This window comes from Pelophylax lessonae, assembly GCF_965119305.1.
Source record: "Pelophylax lessonae genome assembly, chromosome: 7".
Classification (NCBI taxonomy): domain Eukaryota; kingdom Metazoa; phylum Chordata; class Amphibia; order Anura; family Ranidae; genus Pelophylax; species Pelophylax lessonae.
The window spans coordinates 79695871-79717789 of NC_138774.1; the positions used below are offsets into that span (position 1 = coordinate 79695871).

The 21919-nt window shown below is 45.0% G+C and overlaps 1 protein-coding gene across 2 annotated transcripts in view; it reads left to right on the forward strand.

Moving 5' to 3' along the window:
• Positions 1–21919, forward strand: part of PAK4 (p21 (RAC1) activated kinase 4) — a 158590-nt gene that overhangs the window by 96715 nt on the left and 39956 nt on the right. For both annotated transcript variants that reach the window (XM_082264606.1, XM_082264605.1), the window contains exon 3: positions 15363–16013. In XM_082264606.1, the coding sequence (XP_082120732.1) occupies positions 15363–16013 (651 nt within the window). The remainder of the gene's footprint in view (positions 1–15362; positions 16014–21919) is intronic.

A 21919-nucleotide genomic window follows, 5' to 3' on the forward strand; every position in this document is an offset into this window, starting at 1 on the left:
TTTTCTCACTACCTATAACGGTTTAGGAGGCCCTGAAATGTCAAGATGCCACAAAACCCCCCCAAATGACCCCATTTTGGAAAGTAGACACCCCAAGCTGTTTGCTGAGAGGCATGGTGAGTCCATGGAATATTTTATATTTTGCCACAAGTTCCGGGAAATATATATATATATATTTTTTTTTTTTTTTTTTACACAAAGCTGTCAGTAAATGATATATTGCTCACACATGCCATGGGTATATGTGAAATGACACCCCAAAATACATTCTGCTGCTTTTCCTGAGTACAGGGATACCCCATGTGTCAGACTTTTTTGCAGTCTAGCCGAGTACAGGACCCCGAAAACCAACCTCCACTTTCAGGCTTTCCAAAGGCGTAAATTGTTGATTTCACTCCTGACTACCTATCACAGTTTCGGAGGCCCTAAAATTCCAAGATAGCACAAAACCCCCCCAAATGACCCCATTTTGGAAAGTAGACACCCCAAGCTGTTTGCTGAGAGGCATGGTGAGTCCATGGAATATTTTATATTTTGCCACAAGTTCCGGGAAATATATATATATATATATTTTTTTTTTTTTTTTACACAAAGCTGTCAGTAAATGATATATTGCTCACACATGCCATGGGTATATGTGAAATGACACCCCAAAATACATTCTGCTGCTTCTCCTGAGTACAGGGATACCCCATGTGTGAGACTTTTTTGCAGTCTAGCCGAGTACAGGACCCCGAAAACCAACCTCCACTTTCAGGCTTTCCAAAGGCGTAAATTGTTGATTTCACTCCTGACTACCTATCACAGTTTCGGAGGCCCTAAAATTCCAAGATAGCACAAAACCCCCCCAAATGACCCCATTTTGGAAAGTAGACACCCCAAGCTGTTTGCTGAGAGGCATGGTGAGTCCATGGAATATTTTATATTTTGCCACAAGTTCCGGGAAATATATATATATATATATATTTTTTTTTTTTTTACACAAAGCTGTCAGTAAATGATATATTGCTCACACATGCCATGGGTATATGTGAAATGACACCCCAAAATACATTCTGCTGCTTCTCCTGAGTACAGGGATACCCCATGTGTGAGACTTTTTTGCAGTCTAGCCGAGTACAGGACCCCGAAAACCAACCTCCACTTTCAGGCTTTCCAAGGGCGTAAATTGTTGATTTCACTCCTGACTACCTATCACAGTTTCGGAGGCCCTAAAATTCCAAGATAGCACAAAACCCCCCCAAATGACCCCATTTTGGAAAGTAGACACCCTGAGCTATTTGCAGAGAGGCATGTTGAGTGTTTTGCAGATCTCACTTTTTGTCACAAAGTTTTGGAAATTGAAAAAAGAGGAAAAAAAATGCATTTTCCTGTTTTTTCTTCATTTTCCAAAAAAAAATGAGAGCTGCAAAATACTCACCATGCCTCTCAGCAAATAGATTGGAGTGTCTACTTTGCAAAATTGGGTCATTTGGGGGGGTTTTGTGCTATCTTGGAATTTTAGGGCCTCCGAAACTGTGATAGGTAGTCAGGAGTGAAATCAACAATTTACGCCCTTGGAAAGCCTGAAAGTGGAGGTTGGTTTTCGGGGTCCTGTACTCGGCTAGACTGCAAAAAAGTCTCACACATGGGGTATCCCTGTACTCAGGAGAAGCAGCAGAATGTATTTTGGGGTGTCATTTCACATATACCCATGGCATGCGTGAGCATTATATCATTTACTGACAACTTTGTGTTAAAAAAAAAAAAAAAAATATTTTCCCGAAACTTGTGGCAAAATATAAACTATTCCATGGACTCACCATGCTTCTCAGCCAATAGCTTGGAGTGTCTACTTTGCAAAATGGGGTCATTTGGGGGGGTTTTGTGCTATCTTGAAATTTCAGGGCCTCTGAAACTGTGACAGGTAGTCAGGGGTAAAATCAGCAATTTACGCCATTAGAAAACCTGAAGATGTGGATTGGTTTTCGGGGGCGCGTACACAGCTACGCTGCCAAAAAGTCTCACACATGGGGTATCCCTGTACTCAGGAGAAGCAGCAGAATGTATTTTGGGGTGTCATTTCACATATACACATGGCATGTGTGAGCAATATATCATTTAGTGACAACTTTCTGTAAAAAAACAACAAAAAAAAAAGAAATAATAATTTTCCCGACACTTGTAGCAAAATATAAAATATTCCATGGACTCACCATGCCTCTCAGCAAATAGCTTTGGGTGTCTACTTTTCAAAAAGGGGTCATTTGGGGGGTGTTTGAACTGTCCCGGCATTTTATGCTCAATCTTATCCACACATCACCCACTCTTCTAACCACTTGAAAACCAAGCCTTTTCTGTGCCTTTTTGTTTACATGAAAAAATATTTTTTTTTTACTAGAAAATTACTTTGAACCCCCAAACATTATATATTTCTTTAAAGCAGAGGCCCTATAGAATAAAATGGGGGATGTTGCAAATTTTTTTGTCACACGGTATTTGCGCACAGATTTTCCAAACGCAATTTTTGCGAAAAAAATACATTTTTTTTTAATTTATTTCACAAATACACTATATAATTCCAATTTTTTTGGTAAAATTTAAAAGATGATCTTATGCCGAGTTCATAGACACCTGACATGACATGCTTTAAAAATTGCGCACGCCTGCGCAGCGGCAACAACGTACGTACATTTTTAAAAACTTTAAAAGTCTCTACAGGTTACCACTTTAGACTTACAGAGGAGGTCTACTGCAAAAATTACTGCACTCGATCTGGCGATCGCGGCGATACCTCACATGCATGCTGAAATTGCGGTTTACATATGACACTAGACCAACGCTTGCGTGTGCCATTGCGTGCAAGCACGGGGGGAAAGGGGGGGGGCTCAATTTTTTTTTTTTTTTTTTTTTTTTTTTTTTTTGCTTTTTTATGTTATTTTGACACCTTTCCTTTAATTTTTTTTTTTTAAATCATTTTTATTGTTATCACAGTGAATTTAGATATCCCCTATGATAGCAATCGGTAGTGACAGGTACTCTTTTTTTAAAAAAATTGGGGTCTTTTATACTCTAGATCTCTCCTCTGACCTTAATGTATCTGACCACGCCAAAATTGGTGTGATAAAATACTTTCCCAATTTCCCAATGGCCCTGTTTATTTCTGGCGAAAAAGAAGTCATGAAATGCTCGTAGCCTCCGGCATCTTAGGCCATAGAGATGATTGGAGCCATTCTAATCTTCAATTAGCTCTATGGTTAGATAACTGAACCACCGGCTGCACTCTCGGGTTAACCGGTGGGACAGGAGAGCCCGAGAAAAACCACGGAAGGCTGCGGAAGGCGGCGGTGGGGGGGGGGGAGACCCCTCCCACTGCATGTAAAAGCAGTCTAGCGGCCAATTACCTGCTAGGATTGCTTTTACATGTTAGCCGACCGCTGGCTGTAAAAAACGATACCAAGATGATGCCTAAATCTGCAGGCATCATCCTGGTACAACCACTCAAAGTCCAGCAACGTACCAGTACATTGCTGGTCCTTGTTTGGCATATAGGTTTTTTTTTTTTCATGCAGCCTGTGGGCTGAACGGAAAAAAAGAGAACCTATCAGAAATCAGCACAGGAATAATGCGTAGTATTACTCATCATTAACCGCCCAAACAACCACCCACTGAATTTAATGATGGGTATACACGACACTATCCACGTATACCAAAATAGGATTTTAACTGCAGTGCTGAAATCAGAAAATCACCACAGCTGCTATCAGCAAAGGTATCCATATATGCTGAGCGCAAACACTGTTTGTGTCAGAATATATAAAATCAATGCGTGGTAGCCGACGAGGGACCTGCAAGAGAAACAGGTCACAAAAGAATGAAAAAACAAACAAAGTACATTAAAATAAGTACATTAGGAAGAGTAGGACATATAAAATGACTGACACAACAAAAGTTTTTGGATTCTCATCATTAACCGCCCAAACAACCACCCACTGAATTTAATGATGGGTATACACGGCGCTATCCACGTATACCAAAATAAGATTTTAACTGCAGTGCTGAAATCAGAAAATCACCACAGCTGCTATCAGCAAAGGTATCCATATATGCTGAGCGCAAACGCTGTTTGTGTCAGAATATATAAAATCAATGCGTGGTAGCCGACAATTACCTGCAAGAGAAACAGGTCACAAAAGAATGAAAAAACAAACAAAGGACATTGAAAAAAGTATAGTAGGAAGGAGTAGAAGGACATATAAAATTACTGACACCACAACAGTTTTTGGATCCTTTTATTTTACTTTCTAACTGTTCCTTTATTTCTTGATTTGGGAGGGAGTGCGATCTTCTGCGATCTTCTCTTCCAGCTTGGGTCTCTCAAAATGTCGATGGACATCCAACATCCTTCGAGACCCTGTGTTTATGTGCCCTACACTGTGTCGTGCTGTACCCTACGCTAATAATCCACTAGTGTATGGTAGCGCTCAAAACATTCCCCGATGCAGAGACCAGGATGGTCAGGACATTTGGGACAATAATAACGGGTGTCACGCCTAAATCCGCGCCTGCTACAGACACGACATCGTCTTTGGGGTCGTATTTGGGTAGGGGTACTCGGGAGGGCATAAGGAAAATGCCTCTCATGCAGCCGGCTCACTGCATCTGGAAGGGGAAGTTGGGCAGGCATGCCTCCTGGGTACAGGTAGGCAAGGATGACCGCTTCCTGGAATTCCCGGAAGGGTCCAGTTCGTCCTGACGCCCTGTATAGGACAAAGGCGTTCAGCATAGCCAATTGGAAAAGGTAAACAGACACTTTTTTGTACCAGCGTCTGGCTTTACGGGCAACTAAATACGGCGCCAAAAGCTGGTCGTTAAGGTCCACCCCTCCCATGTTAAGGTTATATTCGTGGACACAGAGGGGTTTCTCCATAACGCCAGTTGCCGTAGGGATTTGGACTGTCGTGTCTGCGTGAAGGGAGGACAGAACATAAACATCCCGTGTATCCTTCCACTTCACCGCAAGTAATTTGTCCGTTTTCAAGCAGGCTCTCGCCCCCCGACTAAGACGGGAATTTACAAGCCGTTGGGGGAAGCCCCGGCGATTAGGTCGCACGGTGCCACATGCGCCAATTTGTAAATCAAGCAGGTGACTAAATAGTGGCACGCTTGTGTAAAAATTGTCCACGTACAAATGGTACCCCTTTCCGGATAAGGGTGACACCAAGTCCCAAACAATCTTACCGCTGCTCCCTATGTAGTCTGGGCAGTTCGGGGGCTCCACAGTGCTATCTTTTCCCTCATAGACACGGAAATTAACTGTATAGCCTGTGGCCCTGTCACACAATTTATACAACTTGACCCCGTATCTGGCACGCTTGCTGGGGAGGTACTGTTTGATAGCAAGACGGCCAGTAAATTTAATCAGGGACTCGTCAATGCAGACAACTTGTTCGGGGGTAAACAAGGCTGCAAACCGCTGATTGAAGTGGTCTATGAGGGGCCGAATTTTGTGGAGCCGATCGTATGCAGGGTCTCCCCGAGGACGACAGATTTCATTGTCGCTGAAATGCATAAATCGCAGAATTTGCTCGTATCTCCCCCTGGACATGGAGGCAGAGTACATGCGCATATGGTGAGCTGGGCTAGTGGACCAATATAGCCGCAATTCGCTTTGTTTAGTTATGCCCATGTGGAGGGAAAGGCCCAGAAAGATCTTAAATTCGGAAACCGTTATAGGATTCCAGCCGAATCGTCTGGCAAGGTGCGAATTTGGGTTGGCGGCGATAAATTGTTGAGCATATAAATTTGATTGATCCACAATAGATCTGAAAAGATCTTCCGTGAAGAACAGCTCAAAAAAGTTCAGGGGCGTAAAACCAGCTGTCTCCACGTGGATTCCAGGTTGGGCGGTGAATGGGGGAAGTACTGGCGCTGTAGAATCAGTGGGTTGCCAATTGGGATATGCCAGCGCATCAGGGAGGGCACTATGGGCTCTACGGGCCTGTCTTCGAATACGCGGTGGCTGCGGGCCACTACTTGTGCTAGCCACCGCACCAGCTTCAACTGCACTTAGGGGACTCGCCACGTCACCAGGTCTTACTGCAGTGCTGGTTGTACTAGGTCCAGGTTGTACTAGGCCGCTGGCGCTTGCCAGGTCGCCAGAAGGATGAGCGGCACTAGTACCCACACTCTGCTCCATACGAGCACCCTGCGATTCCTGCATTTCAACAACACCAGAATGGGGTCGGGTACGCCTGGGTCTAACAGGGACCCATCTGTCGTCGGAGCTGTCTGTCAGGGAGCCGCTGCTGTCATCTGGTTCGTATAATGACCCTGATTCTGCCGGTGAGGCTTCCCCATCGCTCTCACCTGACATGGACATTATACTGTAAATAGCTTCATCACTGTACGAACGTTTAGACATTTTGGTAACTAAATTTACCCGTACAGTGATGCGACTCACAGGTAATAAAAGCACCTGGTTGTCGAAGACTATTTCAAGCGCTACCAAAAAAACTGCTAATGCTAGCAGGGATCAGGCCTGACTCTGCTAACACAGCGGTTTTGTGTCTTGTGTTTTTTGTAAGTGACAGTAATCTATTGATTACTACACTTACCTGGGTGAAAGGGTTAAACGCAGGTGCTGGCCGGAATCGGTGCTGATCGTGCAAACACCGCGTTTTGGGAACCCTAAACTATGGGGGCGCTAGTATAGCTCTGATCAGATCAGATATTGATCTGTTCAAACACTATACTAGAAATGGAAGTGTAGGTGCGTGCGTGCGTGTGTGGTGATCAAGGGGTTACTTCTAAACTATGCGCCGGGGATCTGGGGGGGGGTGGCGGGGACCCTAAACCTCCTTTGGGAAAGAAACTAGCTAGCTAGAGCAACCTCAAGTCACAATGACACCAATACAAAAATACAGTAAAAACAGTATATTATGTGTGTATTAGTGCTAATGTGACAGAGGGTGTAGGGGTTAACGGGATGTGATCAGGGGGGGATCAGGGGTTTAAATCTTTATTGGAAGGGACTGGCGGATATCCTAAGGATAAAAGGAACGGTGGCAAGCGCTAAACCTGGTCACAAGTCACACTTATACGGGTATATAGAAAATGCTATATACTGTATACAGTGTGCGTTGTGGCAGGGGGTGTAGGGGTGATCAGGAGGGGATCAGGGGATTAAATCTTTATTGGGCGGGTGGGGGGGACCCTAAACCTGCTTGGGACACAAACTTAGTCGCCTGCGCTAATTCTGATCACAATGACACCAATACAAAAATACAAAAACACAGTATATTACGTTTTGTATTAGTGCTGATGTGACAGAGGGTGTAGGGGTTAACTAGCGGTGATCAGGGGGGGATCAGGTGGGATCAGGGGCTTAAATCTTTATTAGGGGGGGGTGGCGGGTAATTCAAGTGGAAAAAGGGGGGTCGCAAGCGCTAGACCTGACCACAAATCACACTTATACGGGTATATAGCAAAATGCTATATACTGTATACGGTGTGTGTTATGGCAGGGGGTGTAGGGGTGATCAGGGGGGGGGTCAGGGGCTTAAATCTTTATTGGGCGGGTGGCGGGGACCCTAAACCTTCTTGGGACAGAAACTTAGTCGCCTGCGCTAATTCTGATCACAATGACACTAATACAAAAATACAATAACACCGTATATTGCGTTTGTATTAGTGCTGATGTGACAGAGGGTGTAGGGGTTAACGGCGGTGATCAGGGGGGGTTCAGGGGGGATCAGTGGGTTAAATCTTTATTAGGGGGGGGTGGGGGGTAATTTGAGTGGAAAAGGGGGGGTCGCAAGGGCTACACCTGTTCACAAATCACACTTATACAGGTATATAGGTATATGCTATATGCTGTATATAGTGTGTGTTGTGTCAGGTGCTGTAGGGGTTAATTGGGGGGGCGATCGGGGGTGAAATGTGCCTATCTAACTGTGTATGTACGTGCTTGGTGCTGTACTTACAATTAGATGTGCTCTCCTCTCACGCTGGATCCAAAAAGACCGTTGGGAGGGGAGGGCACATCTCCTCTAAGCCTGTGTTTACATTTCACAGGCTTAGAGGGAGATCTGATTGGGCAGGACCGATCAACAGGTCCAGACCAAAAATGATTGGCCTGGACCTGATGACTGATCGGTTCTGAACCCAATCGAGTCATCGGCGGGACCGCGGGTGCGCGCGCGCGCCAGAGCGGCGAAGGCTGGTGACGTACCGCTACGTCACTCTGCCTGGCCGGGGCTGACCGCCGCAGTATATAGTCGTGCGGCGGTCGGCAACCGGTTAAACAGTGTTGGTCCTTGTTTAACCGTCATCTGTTAGTCTTTGTCAATCTATCACAGTCATGTTCTGCTAGTAGTCCAAAACCGCGGGCTTCTTCAGTGTTCCTCTGGTTTCAGTGATGTGATCAAATGGCGTGATGTTAGTGGTTAAATTTGACCAAAAAGTGTTTAGAAGCTAATGTTCGGCAGAACCATTGTGTCATCTAATAGTTATTTCTCTATCGCTCATTGACAGACGTAGTCTTCTTGATTCTCAAGAGCTGGGTTATGTTGTCTCCGCAGGAGTAGGACTAGGCAGAAAGACAAAACGTTCTGGCTCCACCTTAGGGGCAGTCCCTGAGGGTATATCCTCCCTCTCTCTGCTACAGGGAATCAGTTTTTTTCTGTCTAGTCAGGAGTAAGGACCTAAGTTCCTTGCTGGGATCTTTTTGGTCCTGGCAAGATTTTTTCTTAAAAAAAAAAAAAAAAAAGATTTTTTTTTAGGCAGTTTTTCTCCAGTATTTTTTTCCTGTGAGATCTTCAAGCAAATACGCCGGACTGGGCGACACTAGTGGTCACCCCAGCCGGCCTACGAGCGCGCGCAGACCATTGCATTGCGCTTGGTCGGCCGCGACACATTCAAGTAAGTATGCGGGGCCGGGCGACGGGCTGGGTGTTGAGATCCAGTGGTCACCCCGGTTTCTGCCTACGAGCGCGTGCAGACCAGAGCTCCGCGCTGGGTCGGCCGCGACGGAGTCCCAGTGGAGGGACTGACCTTGCGAGTTAAAAGTCTCGCTTGGACGCCAGGAACCAGAGAGTCGAGGCGTCCGGAGTGGTCCACAACCCCCCACCCCGGTGGAGAGGGTATTGTGAAGAGAGGGTGCCTGTCGGTTTGGTATGGTGAGTAAACGTTCCCTTTTTTTCTTTCCTCGTTATGAGGCAGTATGAATTATGGGCCCCTCTATACATGGTCAGTATATATCTGACACTAAAAGTCCCCCTTGTAAATACAGTATGTGTTTGTGGGAAGTGGACTTGGTTTGAGAGCTAACACTCTACCCAGCAGACTGTAGCATTACAGCAGACATAGGAGGTATAATCCTACCTTATTTGTAGTGTATCTCCTGTAGATCAATAAATCGCCACGTAGCAGAGATGCAGGTGGATGTGCTGGGAAAAACGATTTCGGCGGTCCGCCGCCATTTTGCCGTAGACCAGGTGCATGTATGTCCTCAGGTCACGCCGGCCGCCATGTTTTTGGAGTCTAATGTCTCTTGTATGGGGGCGGCCATGTTTCATGAGCCCAGCTACCTCGTGGAGAGCTGGGAACGCCGGAAGGCGTACACAGGGGGCGGAGCCACGTCCTTCTACCCGGGAAAAAGCAACAGCTCCTTCCAGTCTGTAAAAGACAGACGCTGACTGCAGTCGGTTTGAAACTTCACTGCATCGGTTGGTGAGCCTTGGGGGTCCCTCTCTCTCTCTGTGGGGATCGAGAAGCAGGTACTCTGAGGGGCGCTATTGCGCTAGGGGGAGACACATAAAAAAAAAAAAAAGTTTTTTTGTTTTTTCTGGCAGAGGTGTCCTGAGTTAACATGGACCCTGCCACTCATGTATCGCCTCCGGATCCCCTCGAGGGGTCTGCAGGATCCTCCAGCACCCCACTGACGATTGAATCATTGTCAGCTATTATGGAAACTTTTGTGTCCCGGGTGGAAGTGGCTTGTCAGGGACAGGGCGCAAGAAAGCGACCCCCGCCTAACCCCTTATTATCTGAAACCTCGGATTCAGACTCTGAGCCTATTTCTGCAGTTGCAGGTACTTCATCTGGGATTGGTGTCTCGTGTACTGTCTCTTCAGACATTGAGGAGGATGTTTCGGCATCAGCCATAGCCAAAGAGGAAGCGTTGGTAAACGCACTCATTGTATCTGTTCAAGAAACCTTAAGATTACAGGGTATTCCGTCGGAAATAGCTGAAACTGAAATCCCTTTTGGTACTAAAAAACGCATCAAAGTGGCGAAGGTTTTTCCATTGCCCAAATGTTTTGGCAATCCAATCAAAGAAGAATGGAGTCTGCCAAAACGCACTTCTACTATTTCTAAACGCATTAACAGGCGTTATCCGTTTGAGGAAACCCTCATTAAGAAATGGACAGAACCACCTGTGGTGGATTCACCAATTGCTAGATTGAATAAAGCCACGGTTATTCCTCTAGAAGACGCTCCGTCTTTTAAAGATCCAGTGGATCGCAAGATAGAAGCTATGTCTCGCACCATGTTTACCTTGATTGGATCAGCTTTCAGACCAATAATTGCTATTAGTCTGGTTTCGCAGGCTGTAACTGAATGGACCAAGTGGTTACGCCGGGACTTAGAAGAGGTCCCTCAGGCGGTATCAGATTTGTTGGAACAAATGATACAGGGGTTACAGTTTGTATGTGATGCGGCGTTAGATGCCACTCCATTATTGGCGCGAGCATCAGTCTCAGCGGTGGTTCTCAGGCGTACACTGTGGCTAAAAGGTTGGTTAGCCGACCAAGGTTCCAAAAAAGCATTGGCTAATATCCCCTTTTTAGGAGAGCGTCTATTTGGAGCCAACTTAGATGAGATCATTAAGGATCTCACGGGTGGAAAGAGCACCTTTTTACCGCAAGATGTTAAAGGTAAAGGAACTCGTCAAAAACGAGGGCCTTCTTTTTCTGCTCACAAGAGGTTTTTTCGTCCCGCGGGTGAAAAAATTAAGTCCTCCAAAGCTCCTTCAGGAGGCTTCAGGGGACGTTGGTCGGGCAAGCAAAAGCCCGCCCCCTCCAGACCTGAAGATAAATCGTCCAAAGCCTGAAGGTGCGCCCCCACCCATAACTGGGGTGGGGGGACGTCTTCACCGGTTCCCGGATCCATGGCTTTCCAGAATCCCGGACAAGTGGGTTTGCGAAGTCATAAGGTCAGGGTACAAGATCGAGTTTCGATCTCTCCCACCGGCGCGATTCTTCCCTTCCAATATTCGACTATCCCCGGATCGTTTAGAAGATCTGCGGAGAGCAGTCACGGATTTACTACAACAAGGAGTGGTAGTCCACGTTCCTTGGACAGAACGTTTTCAGGGGTTTTATTCAAACCTATTTACAATACCCAGGAAAGAGGGCAAAGTGCGTCCAATTCTGGACTTAAGGGCACTCAATTCTTTTGTCAACATAAGAAAATTCAGAATGGAGTCCATTCGCACAGTAGCAGCCTTCCTGCATCCAGGGGATGTCCTAGCGTCCATAGACATCAAGGACGCATATCTTCACATTCCCATTTTCGCAGGACATCAGCGGTTTCTACGCTTTTCCGTAGAAGAGAACCACTATCAGTTTGTGGCGTTACCTTTCGGTCTCGCCACGGCTCCTCGGGTCTTCACGAAGGTGTTGGCCCCAATGTTGGCACTACTGCGCCAAAGAGGCATATCGATTCTTGGTTACCTAGACGATCTTCTGCTTCATGCAGAGTCTCCTCAGACCTTGCTACAAAACATAGAAATTACTATAATTTCTTTACAGGAATTCGGGTGGCTGGTGAACCAGCAAAAGTCATTTCTGGTTCCCACCCAGAGGCTCGAATATCTGGGTCTAATTCTAGACACAGTCAGGTCAAGAGTTTTCCTTCCGGTAGGGAAACTCCGGAAGATTCAATCAGCAGTCCAGTTGTTACTATCCAACAGCAGGTCTTCTCTTCGAACTTGCATGAGGGTTCTGGGATTGATGGTGGCTTCCTTCGAAGCAGTCCCATTTGCCCAGTCCCATACCCGAATTCTTCAGCAAGAGATTCTTCTCAGATGGAATCGGAATCCGGAATCCCTGGACAATCAGATCCGATTGAGCAAACAGACCAGAGAGTCTCTGGTCTGGTGGCTTCGGTCTCCGATGCTCAGCCAGGGAAAGTAATTTCTGCCAATATATTGGACAATAGTGACCACGGATGCCAGTCTATCCGGATGGGGAGGAATTCTCGGTCAGTTATCTGTCCAGGGACTTTGGTCCCTGGAAGAATCCAGGTTGCCGATAAATGTATTGGAACTGAGAGCGATCAAACTTTGTCTGATTCACTGGACCGAGCAGCTCCAGGGCAGCCCGGTTCGGATCCAGTCGGACAATGCCACGGCCGTGGCTTATGTCAATCACCAGGGGGGCACCAAGAGTGTCCGAGCAGCCAAAGAAGTGGCTTGCATTCTTCGCTGGGCGAAACGATTTGTTCCAGCTATCTCTACGGTGTTCATTCCGGGGGTGGAGAAGTGGCAGGCAGATTATCTCAGCCGTCAGACTCTGGATCAGGGGGAATGGTCCCTCCATCCAGAAGTTTTCCACCAGTTGTGCCTACGGTGGGGCACCCCGGATGTGGATCTGTTGGCATCACGATTCAACAGGAAACTACAGAGATTCGTGGCTCGCTCCCGCGATCCTCTAGCAGAGACCGCAGACGCACTGATCGCCCCGTGGGGGCAATACCAGCTTATGTATGCCTTCCCTCCTCTCGGGTTACTGCCAAGACTTCTTCGCAGGATAGAGGAGGAAGGAATTCCAGTAATTCTGGTAGCTCCGGACTGGCCTCGTCGAGCTTGGTACGCCGACGTGGTCAGACTGGTGGCAGACGTCCCGTGGAGACTTCCTCTCAGGGAGGACCTACTGTCTCAGGGACCGATCTTCCATCCTGCTTTACGATCGCTGGCTTTAACGGCCTGGCTATTGAGACCCAGGTGCTGAAGGACAAAGGTTTGTCAGCTTCAGTTATTCCTACTCTAGTTGAAGCAAGGAAAGCGACTTCCAGAAAGATTTATCATCGCACATGGAAGTCCTACATTGTATGGTGTGAACCTCTGGGGTTCCGTCCACGGTCTTATTCGGTTAGTCGAATATTAGCTTTTCTGCAACAAGGGGTTGAGCAGAAACTGGCCTTGAGTACTATCAAGGGTCAGGTCTCAGCATTAGCTATCTTCTTTCAGAAGCCTTTGGCTACTCATTCCTTGGTGCGGAATTTCATCCAGGGGGTGCGACATCTGGCTCCGCCAGTGCGCGCGCCGTTACCACCCTGGGATCTTAATTTAGTATTGTCGGTTCTTCAGAAACCTCCCTTTGAAGATATTAGGGAGATTCCTCTACCTACGTTGTCCCAGAAGGTGGCCTTCTTGGTGGCTATTACTTCTGCACGCAGGGTGTCAGAACTGGCCGCATTATCTTGTCGTTCCCCATATCTGGTGGTTCATAAAGATAAGGTGGTTCTTCGTCCGAATCCATCCTTCCTACCAAAAGTGGTGTCAGAATTTCATCTGAATGAAGAAATTGTATTACCTTCCCTGTGTCCTAAGCCCAGTCATCCTCGGGAGTTTGCTTTACAATCCTTGGATGTGGTCCAGGCGATCAGGGTATACTTAAAAACGACAGACTCTTTTCGCAAGACGGATTCACTTTCTGTGATCCCGGATGGACCCAAAAAGGGGTTGCCTGCATCTGCCGCGACCATTTCCAAATGGATCAGACAGACGGTGGTACAGGCTTATTCTATTAAGGGTCGGGAGCCCCAGTTCCCTGTTAAGGCGCACTCCACTCGGGCGCTTAGTGCGTCATGGGCCTTTCGCCATCAGGCGTCAGTGGTCCAGGTGTGCAAGGCGGCTACCTGGTCGTCGGTGCATACCTTTACAAAACATTATAAAGTTGATGTAATGGCATCATCTGATGCCGTGTTTGGCCGCAAGGTTTTGCAGGCCGCCATTTGAGGAGACCAGTGGTCTGCCTCGAGGGTTTTTTTCCGTTGGAAATTTTTCTTTTGAGTCTCATTCTTTGTTTATAATGAGCCTTTAAAACTTCTAGTTTGGCACCGGTTGGGCCTTCTAGATTGGATTTTGATTTTTGTCAATCCCACCCCTCATTTGTGGCACTGCTTCTGGATGTCCCAGCTCTTGAGAATCAAGAAGACTACGTCTGTCAATGAGCGATAGAGAAAAATGGATTTTTGTAAGATCTTACCGTAAAATCCTTTTCTCTTAAGCTCATTGACAGATGTAGTACCCGCCCCTCTATCATTGAGTTGGGTTGGGTTAAATTCTCTGTTACTGCTTTAGAACAGAACTGATTCCCTGTAGCAGAGAGAGGGAGGATATACCCTCAGGGACTGCCCCTAAGGTGGAGCCAGAACTTTTTGTCTTTCTGCCTAGTCCTACTCCTGCGGAGACAACATAACCCAGCTCTTGAGAATCAAGAAGACTACGTCTGTCAATGAGCTTAAGAGAAAAGGATTTTACGGTAAGATCTTACAAAAATCCATTTATTTTGAGTAAAGATCTCAGATTTACCAGAATTTTTGTTACTGAAACATTATGTATAGAAGCCTTGGCCCAATAATAGACCTGGAGTCCAACACTTTTAAAACGTGTAATAGTAGCTCCCAAATTTATAAATTCACAGGTTTCCTTTAAGGTGAGATCATGTGAGCAAATGCCTCCTCATTAGATCATCTGGGTAACCCCAAGAGGAGGTCAGAACAGTGCTTTTTTTTGTCTATTTCTAGCAGGGGGACCGTTCACACAATACGTGCATGAAAACTGATGGGAAAACCGTGCAGCTTTCACTCAGATTCACATCCGTTTACATCAGTTTTAATGCGCATTTCAGTCAGTTTTTATGCACGTCTACATCAGTTTTCATAAGCTTCAGTTATGTGCCCTCCTCACACCACTGTGTTGATGTCGGACGTTGCAGATTCCTGTGCATACAGGTCACATAGACATTGTTTTTTTGTGCCCTTGCAGAACGTGTGCAGAAAAACTGATATCTCTGCACCATGGTGTGAACAAGGCCTTAGTCTTGAGCTTCACGGCAGATGTTGAATATTTTCTTTTTTTGTAGTGTAAATTTGAGTACTTGTATACTGTATGACTGTGAAATTTTTAATAGCGCTTACATTTGGATGTTTTATGTAAGAGCTAAGTAGAAAAACTATTCTGTAAAAAAAAGGGTCAATACATTTTGTTTTTGTAGTGGATTCTGTTCTATGTGAATCACTCGTTGTGGTGGAATCTATTTAACTTATTTATACTTTTTAAATGTGTCTGATCTGTAATTTCCACTCCCCAGACGATCGTACGTGGGAACAAGCTGTCCCAAGATGGCTCCTTGGCATGGTTGTTGGATGAGTTTCAGATGATGTCAGTGTGTCGCTCTAACTCCTTGCGCAGAGAATCTCCTCCTTGCCCTCCTAGAGAACAGCGTGCTCCTGTGGAAAATGGCGTGAGTGACAGCCGCATGAGACAACCACGTGACAATGGAGGAAGAATGCCAGAGAGGAGCAGGACAGAGCATGGAAGGGATAGGCCAAGGGAGGAACAAAAACCTGCACCCCAGCAACCTCGGGGACAGGAACCAAGCATTAAACACAGGCCTCCACCACCTGACTATCCTAAGCCTTCAGAGAACAGATCTGTCCGCCATAATGAGAAGATGGATGGAAAGCGAGATCGCCACCAAGTGGCAGATAATGACTACAGCGAACCAGCAGATAGGGTGGTCAGGAGAGAAAAAGAAGAAAGAAGGCCAAAATCAGCTTACACTGGAGGAGGGCAGGGAAGCCCGCAATCACCTAGGGACAAAAGACCGCTTTCCGGGCCTAATATGCATACCACAAATAACCAATCTGCTGAGGGAATGGGAAAGCCAACACAGCAGGCTGCAAGGCCTTTTAACACTTATCCACGTGCAGACACTGATCCGAACAGGTTAACACAGCCGGTAAGTGGATTTTACTTAGGAGGGTATACATTAGAGATGCACCGAATTTTCCTGTTAAAGTAAAGGTGGCGCTAAAAACATGCTTATTTTGTTTTTCATCGGTCATGTGAGTCAAAAACTGTTTTTAAAAACCTAAGACGGGTGCGTTATTGATTCGTTATTGCTGCGTTTTAATGCATTTTAGTGGGAAAGTGCATTTTTTGGTATTTTTTTTTTTTTTTTTAGCTGACCAAAAATGCAACAAGCAAGGTTTTTAACACCACAACAGAAAAGCGGATCAGTGTGAAGACATACATAGAATTTAAAGGGTTGCATTTTTCTCTAGCTAAAGATAATGGCTGACAGTAAATGCATATTCATTTAAATTAAAATGAATTAAAAAGTTAAATATAATACAATTATATATATATATATATTTTTTAAAAAAACTGTCATTTTCGGTTTCAGCCAAGTGCATCCTGAATTTACGGTTTAGACACCAAATTTTCTTTTCGGTGCACCTCTAGTATTCATTAATAGTAAAGCATGCCACCCTGGGTAATTACCCTGGGCTGCAGTGTATGTTTTCTTTTTTTTTTTAAGTTTCGTTAAAGCTAAACTACAGGGATAATCTGTATTGTATAGTTACATTGGTCCAGATTGGTGCAATGTAAACTTCTTGGTCCTGCTGGGGTTCTGTGCAAGCAGATTCCCCTCTGCATGCTAACTACAGGGAGAACCTTGCTTGGCATCTCCTTTCATAGAACGCTCTGTTTTTCTTTCAATGACTACAATGTGTTAGAGCTGCAGGATTAATCATTAAAAAATCGTGATCTCGATTTATTCCCCCTCACGATCTTAAACCGGCATTTTCAAGATTCGTGCAGTGCAGAGCTGTTCTCTGCTGACTCACAGCTGTCATAAAAAAAGAGCCTCCAGAAAATGTTTATCAACATTGTTCAGTCTGGGAGATAACTATAAACATGTTTTACAATGTATCATTTGGTTCTTTTAGATCAAAGGGTTGAACTTCAGTCTGTGAGGCCTCTTGCACACGATACTCCTGTTTGAGCATCTCCGTTTTCAGCCGTAATTTTTTTCTTATTAAAAAGCGCGCATTTGCACGGATTTTTGCGCATTTGCGTTCGTGAAAATTTGCGTAAATTCGCGCCTCTAAATATGCAAATGTTTTTTCCAGATCAACAGTATGATCGTGTGCATCCATTTGCAAATGCGCGCGTTAGGCGTAAATTACTGTCCAAAAATGCAGATTTTTCTATTTTGTTCTTACTGAAGAATACGCGGCGCTCATTTACGCAGCTGTGTGCATAGGCACATTAGAATGAATGGGCTCTATTTTAGCTCATAAAAAAAAAAAAGCTGTACTGAGCATTTTTAAGCTGCAGTATGCAAGGGGCCTAAGTGAGCGCAATTTAACCACTTAAAGACTAAGCCTTTTTCTGACACTTGTTGCTTCCAAGTTAAAATCTGTATTTTTTTGCTATAAAATTACTTAGAACTCCAAAATATTATATATATATATATATATATCAGAGACCCTAGAAAATAAATTGGCGGTCTTTGCAATATTTTATGTCAAATTGTTTTTGCGCAACGGTCTTTCAAATGCATTTTTTTGGGGAAAAATACACTTTAATAAAGTAAAAAAAAAAAAATGAAACAGTAAATTTAGCCCAATTTTTTTTTTTTTTTTTTTTTTTTTTTTTTTTTTTTATAATGTGAACGTTGTATACCCCGCTTTGTGATTTTTACCTACAGGTACGCCTATAAAAAATTTATCTGTAGGTAAAATGAATATCTCCTAAACCTCCACGGTTTAGGAGATATCCACCCTGCATGCAGCCGCTGACTTCGGCGCATGCGTGCTGAAGGTCCCACATATTGTGCTGAAACTTCAGACCCCCTTGCTGTAACAGAGGGCTCTCACGCGGGAGTGATGTCATTGCATCTCTGGCCACTCACAGCACCGGAGCCCGCAAACCTGGAAGAAACGCCGGGTCCGCTGCGGGGGCTTCGTTCTAAGGTATCTTATAATGTGCCAGCATGTAATGCATTGTTTTTTTTTTTCTTCAGTGGATTACTACCGCTTTAAGTGCTTAAACTGACCTAATTTACAGACTGAGGTTCATTCCTTTGATCTAAAAGAGCAAAATTATACATTGTAAAACCTATTTATAGTTCTCTCCCAACCTGAGCAATGTTAAGAAACATTTGTGGAGACTTTTTTTTTTTGACCGCTGTGAATGAGCCGAGAACGGCTCTGCACTGTATGAATCGTGGAAATGCTGGATTCAGATCGTGAGGGAGGTTAAATCGAGATTTAACGGTTTATCATGATGCAGCACTAATATATGGTTGGATCTGTCAGTCCACTTGTGTTCAACCAGCCGGTCTCATTTTTGCCAATTGATCAGTGCCACTGGCTATAGCCACCAACACCAATCACTGTATTCTGAGGGCTTAAAGGTCTCCCCACTGTCCGAATACAAAAGCTCAGCAGGTTTTTTTTTTTTCTTGGTTGAATAATGCATGGCCAGGCTTAAAGCGTTTCCCCGCTTTTGTTGAGAAAAAACATTCCCCTCTGGGTGATCTATGTACATTGCAAGGATTATAGCAAACTTTGTTGCCTTTTGTTATTCTGAAAATAAAATCACTATTTGTTCCTCTGTGCTGAGTCTAATGGGAGTGGTTTCATAATTATCAATCAGCTGTGTAGCTGCAGAGCACTAATGAGGAAATCTGCTGGGCCTCCATCTGTTGGGGGAAAAAAACCTTTGAGGTCATGAGATCTTGGGAAGAAGCTTCCCCCCCCCCCAGCAAATTAATGTAATTTTGTACAGCACATGTGCTTCATCTTGCACGTACGCATTATGACAATACTGCGAGATCTCATAGTATTAGTCATGGAATTTCTCAGAAGGAATTGGTTATGTTGCCTTCTCAAGGGACATCTGTGCAACCGGGGCTACGTCACCACTGCCTTCAGGGAAACCAGGGAATGCAAGAAAAAAAAAGGGGGGGGGGGGTTAAGTAAGGTTGGCCATACATGAGTGATCTTCTTTCATTCCACTATGAGTTGAACAAAAGAAAATGAATAGATTTCCTTATCCACACATTCGAGGTGGCTGGGGGAATCCCTCCCACAGAGCGATTTTATTCTGACAGCAGGGAAGCTTCTCCGCCATCAGAATACACTCATCAGCACTGCTCGGTATAGCCAGCGGCATTGATTGAGCAAAGATTTTCCAGCAGGCTGGTTGTACAGAAGTTGATCCCAAGATCGGCTTCTGGGAAACTAGCCTGCCCATAGATGGTGTAAAATTCAGCCAGTCCCTGATGAGTTGTCTGAATTTTGATCCATTTATAAAAAAAAAAGAAGGCGGCGCACTAGCTTAGTAATACCTTTTATTATTAAAAACAAATTACAATGTACTCACAAAAGTACAGGGTAAAACGCATGTACCACAATCACGTCCAATCCTAGATGCTGTAGTGCGTCCATCCAGAAGCTTGTGTGTTTCAAGGGCTGTACCCTCTTCATCAGAGCTCCATCCTGCCATCTATAATCCACTTTTAAAGCAGGAAGATTTAAAAAAAAAAAAAAAAAGTGTTAGGCGGTTTAACATTTAGCATGCAGAGATGCATGCTGATGTAAAAATAAGAGAAAAGTGTGTGTGTGTGTGTGTGTTTTTCACTTTTAGTAATATACGTACCCCTTGTATGTACACAATATTGGAATTCAGCTTAAAATAAGTTTTGTTGCTGCTTATTGGTGCTGAAGGTGATTATACTTCATTTCCTCTCTCACTTAGTGCAGTCCTATCAGGCTGCTTGGACTGATTGCAGACAATGCTTAAACTGATAACATTGCTTGCTGATATGAGGCCATTTTATAGGGAACTGTAAACATTGCAAGGCTTCTTTATCACAATGACTTTCACAAGAACTGTGGTGTTTTCCCACAACCACGATTCAGAATTTAAGCGTCTTTCTTACTACTACAGATGTGAATCTAATGGCTGTATGGCAATTCATAAAGCAGAATCAGACCTAAAATACACTGTTCAAAAAACAGCTTTGAAAAAGCATTAGCGATAAATAGAATGCAGATGCGATCCTTTGAGGCTCATTGGAACTTTTGGGCAGGGACACTATCCTGATTGTGTTGTTTAGCTGCACACTATTAGACGCTGTTGGTTACAGTACTCAATATATGATACCTATATATGTAATGTCGCTTTATATTACACCATTCTATGCTTTGTACGGTTGTTTTATGAGATGTCACTGTTATATGACTGCCTGTTGAGAAACATATGTTTTTGGTTTTTCTCTTTATTTTCTTTGTTATGCTCCAAAAATTGAATAAAGAATATTTGCAAAAAAAAAAAAAAGTAAAGGAACACTTTTTAATCAGAGTATAGCATCAAGTCAAACGCCTGGGATATTGATCTGGTCAGTTAAAGGAGTTGTAAAGGCAGAAGTTTTTTTTATCTTAATGCATCCTATGCATTAAGATTAAAAGCCTTCTGTATGCAGCAGCCTCCCCTCAGACCCCCTAATACTTACCTGAGCCCCATCTCTGTGCAGCGATATCCACGAGCCTTCCGGGACTTTCCCTTCTGATTGGCTGAGACACAGCTGTGACACCATTGGCTCCCACGGCTGTCCATCAAAGGCAGCCAATTAGGAGAGAGAGGGAGCAGGGCTGTATAGCAGCTTCGTATTTGAATGGACACACGGAGCTGCAGCTCGGCTCGGGTGCTCTCATAGCAAGCTGCTTGGTGTGGGGGCACTCGATAGGAGGGAGGGGCCAGGAGCAGCAAAGAGGGACCTGAGAAGAGGATAATCCAGGCTGCTCTGTGCAAAACCAACTGCACAGAGCAGGTAAGTATAACATGTATTTATTTTATTTTTTAAGTAACCCTTTACCATCACTTTAACAGAGGGGGTTGTTAATCAGTTTCAGCTGCTTTGGTGTTTATGGAATTAACAGGTGCACTAGATGGGCAGCAATGAGACCACCTCCAAAACAAAATGGTTTTACAGGTGGAGGCCACTGACAGTTCTTTTACCTACTCGTCTTTTCTGACTGTTTTTTTTACTAGTTTTGCATTTGGCTAGGGTCAGTGTCACTACTGGTATCATGAGGCAATACCTGGACCCTATAGAGGTTGCGCAGGCAGTCCAATTCCTCCAGGATGGCACATCAATACGTGCCATTGTTGGAAAGTTTTGAGGGGTCTCTGAGCACAGTCTCGAGTGTTCCAGGAGACAGCTGGTTACTCTGAGAGAGCTGGACAGGGCTGTAGAAGGTCCTTCACCAGCAGGATCGGTATATGCTCCTTTGTGCAAGGAGGAACAGGGTGAGCACTACCAAAGCACTATAAAATGCCCCCCAGCAGGCCACTGATGTGATTTTTCTCTGACCAAAAATCGGAAACAGACTTCATGAGGTGGCCTGAGGGCCCAACATCCTCTTCTAGTGGGCCCTGTGCTTACTGCCTGTCACTGTGGAGCTCAATTGGCATTTACCATTTAACACCAGAATTGGCAGGTCCGCCACTGGTGCCCTGTGCTTTTTACAGATGAGAGCAGAGTTCAGCCTAAGCACATGGGACAGACATAAAAAGGTCTGGAGAAGCCGTGGAGAATGTTATGCTGCCTGTAACATCATTCAGCATGACCGGTTTGGTGTTGGGTCAGTGATGGTCTAGGGAGGCATATCCATGGAGGGACGCACAGAACTCTACAGGCTAGACAATGGCACCCTGGCTGCCATTAGGTGTCAGGATGAAATCCTTGGACCCATGGTCAGACCCTACGCTGGTGCAGTGGGTCCTGGGTTCCTCCTGGTGCACGACAATTCCTGGCCTCATGAGGCGAGAGTATGCAGCCAGTTCCTG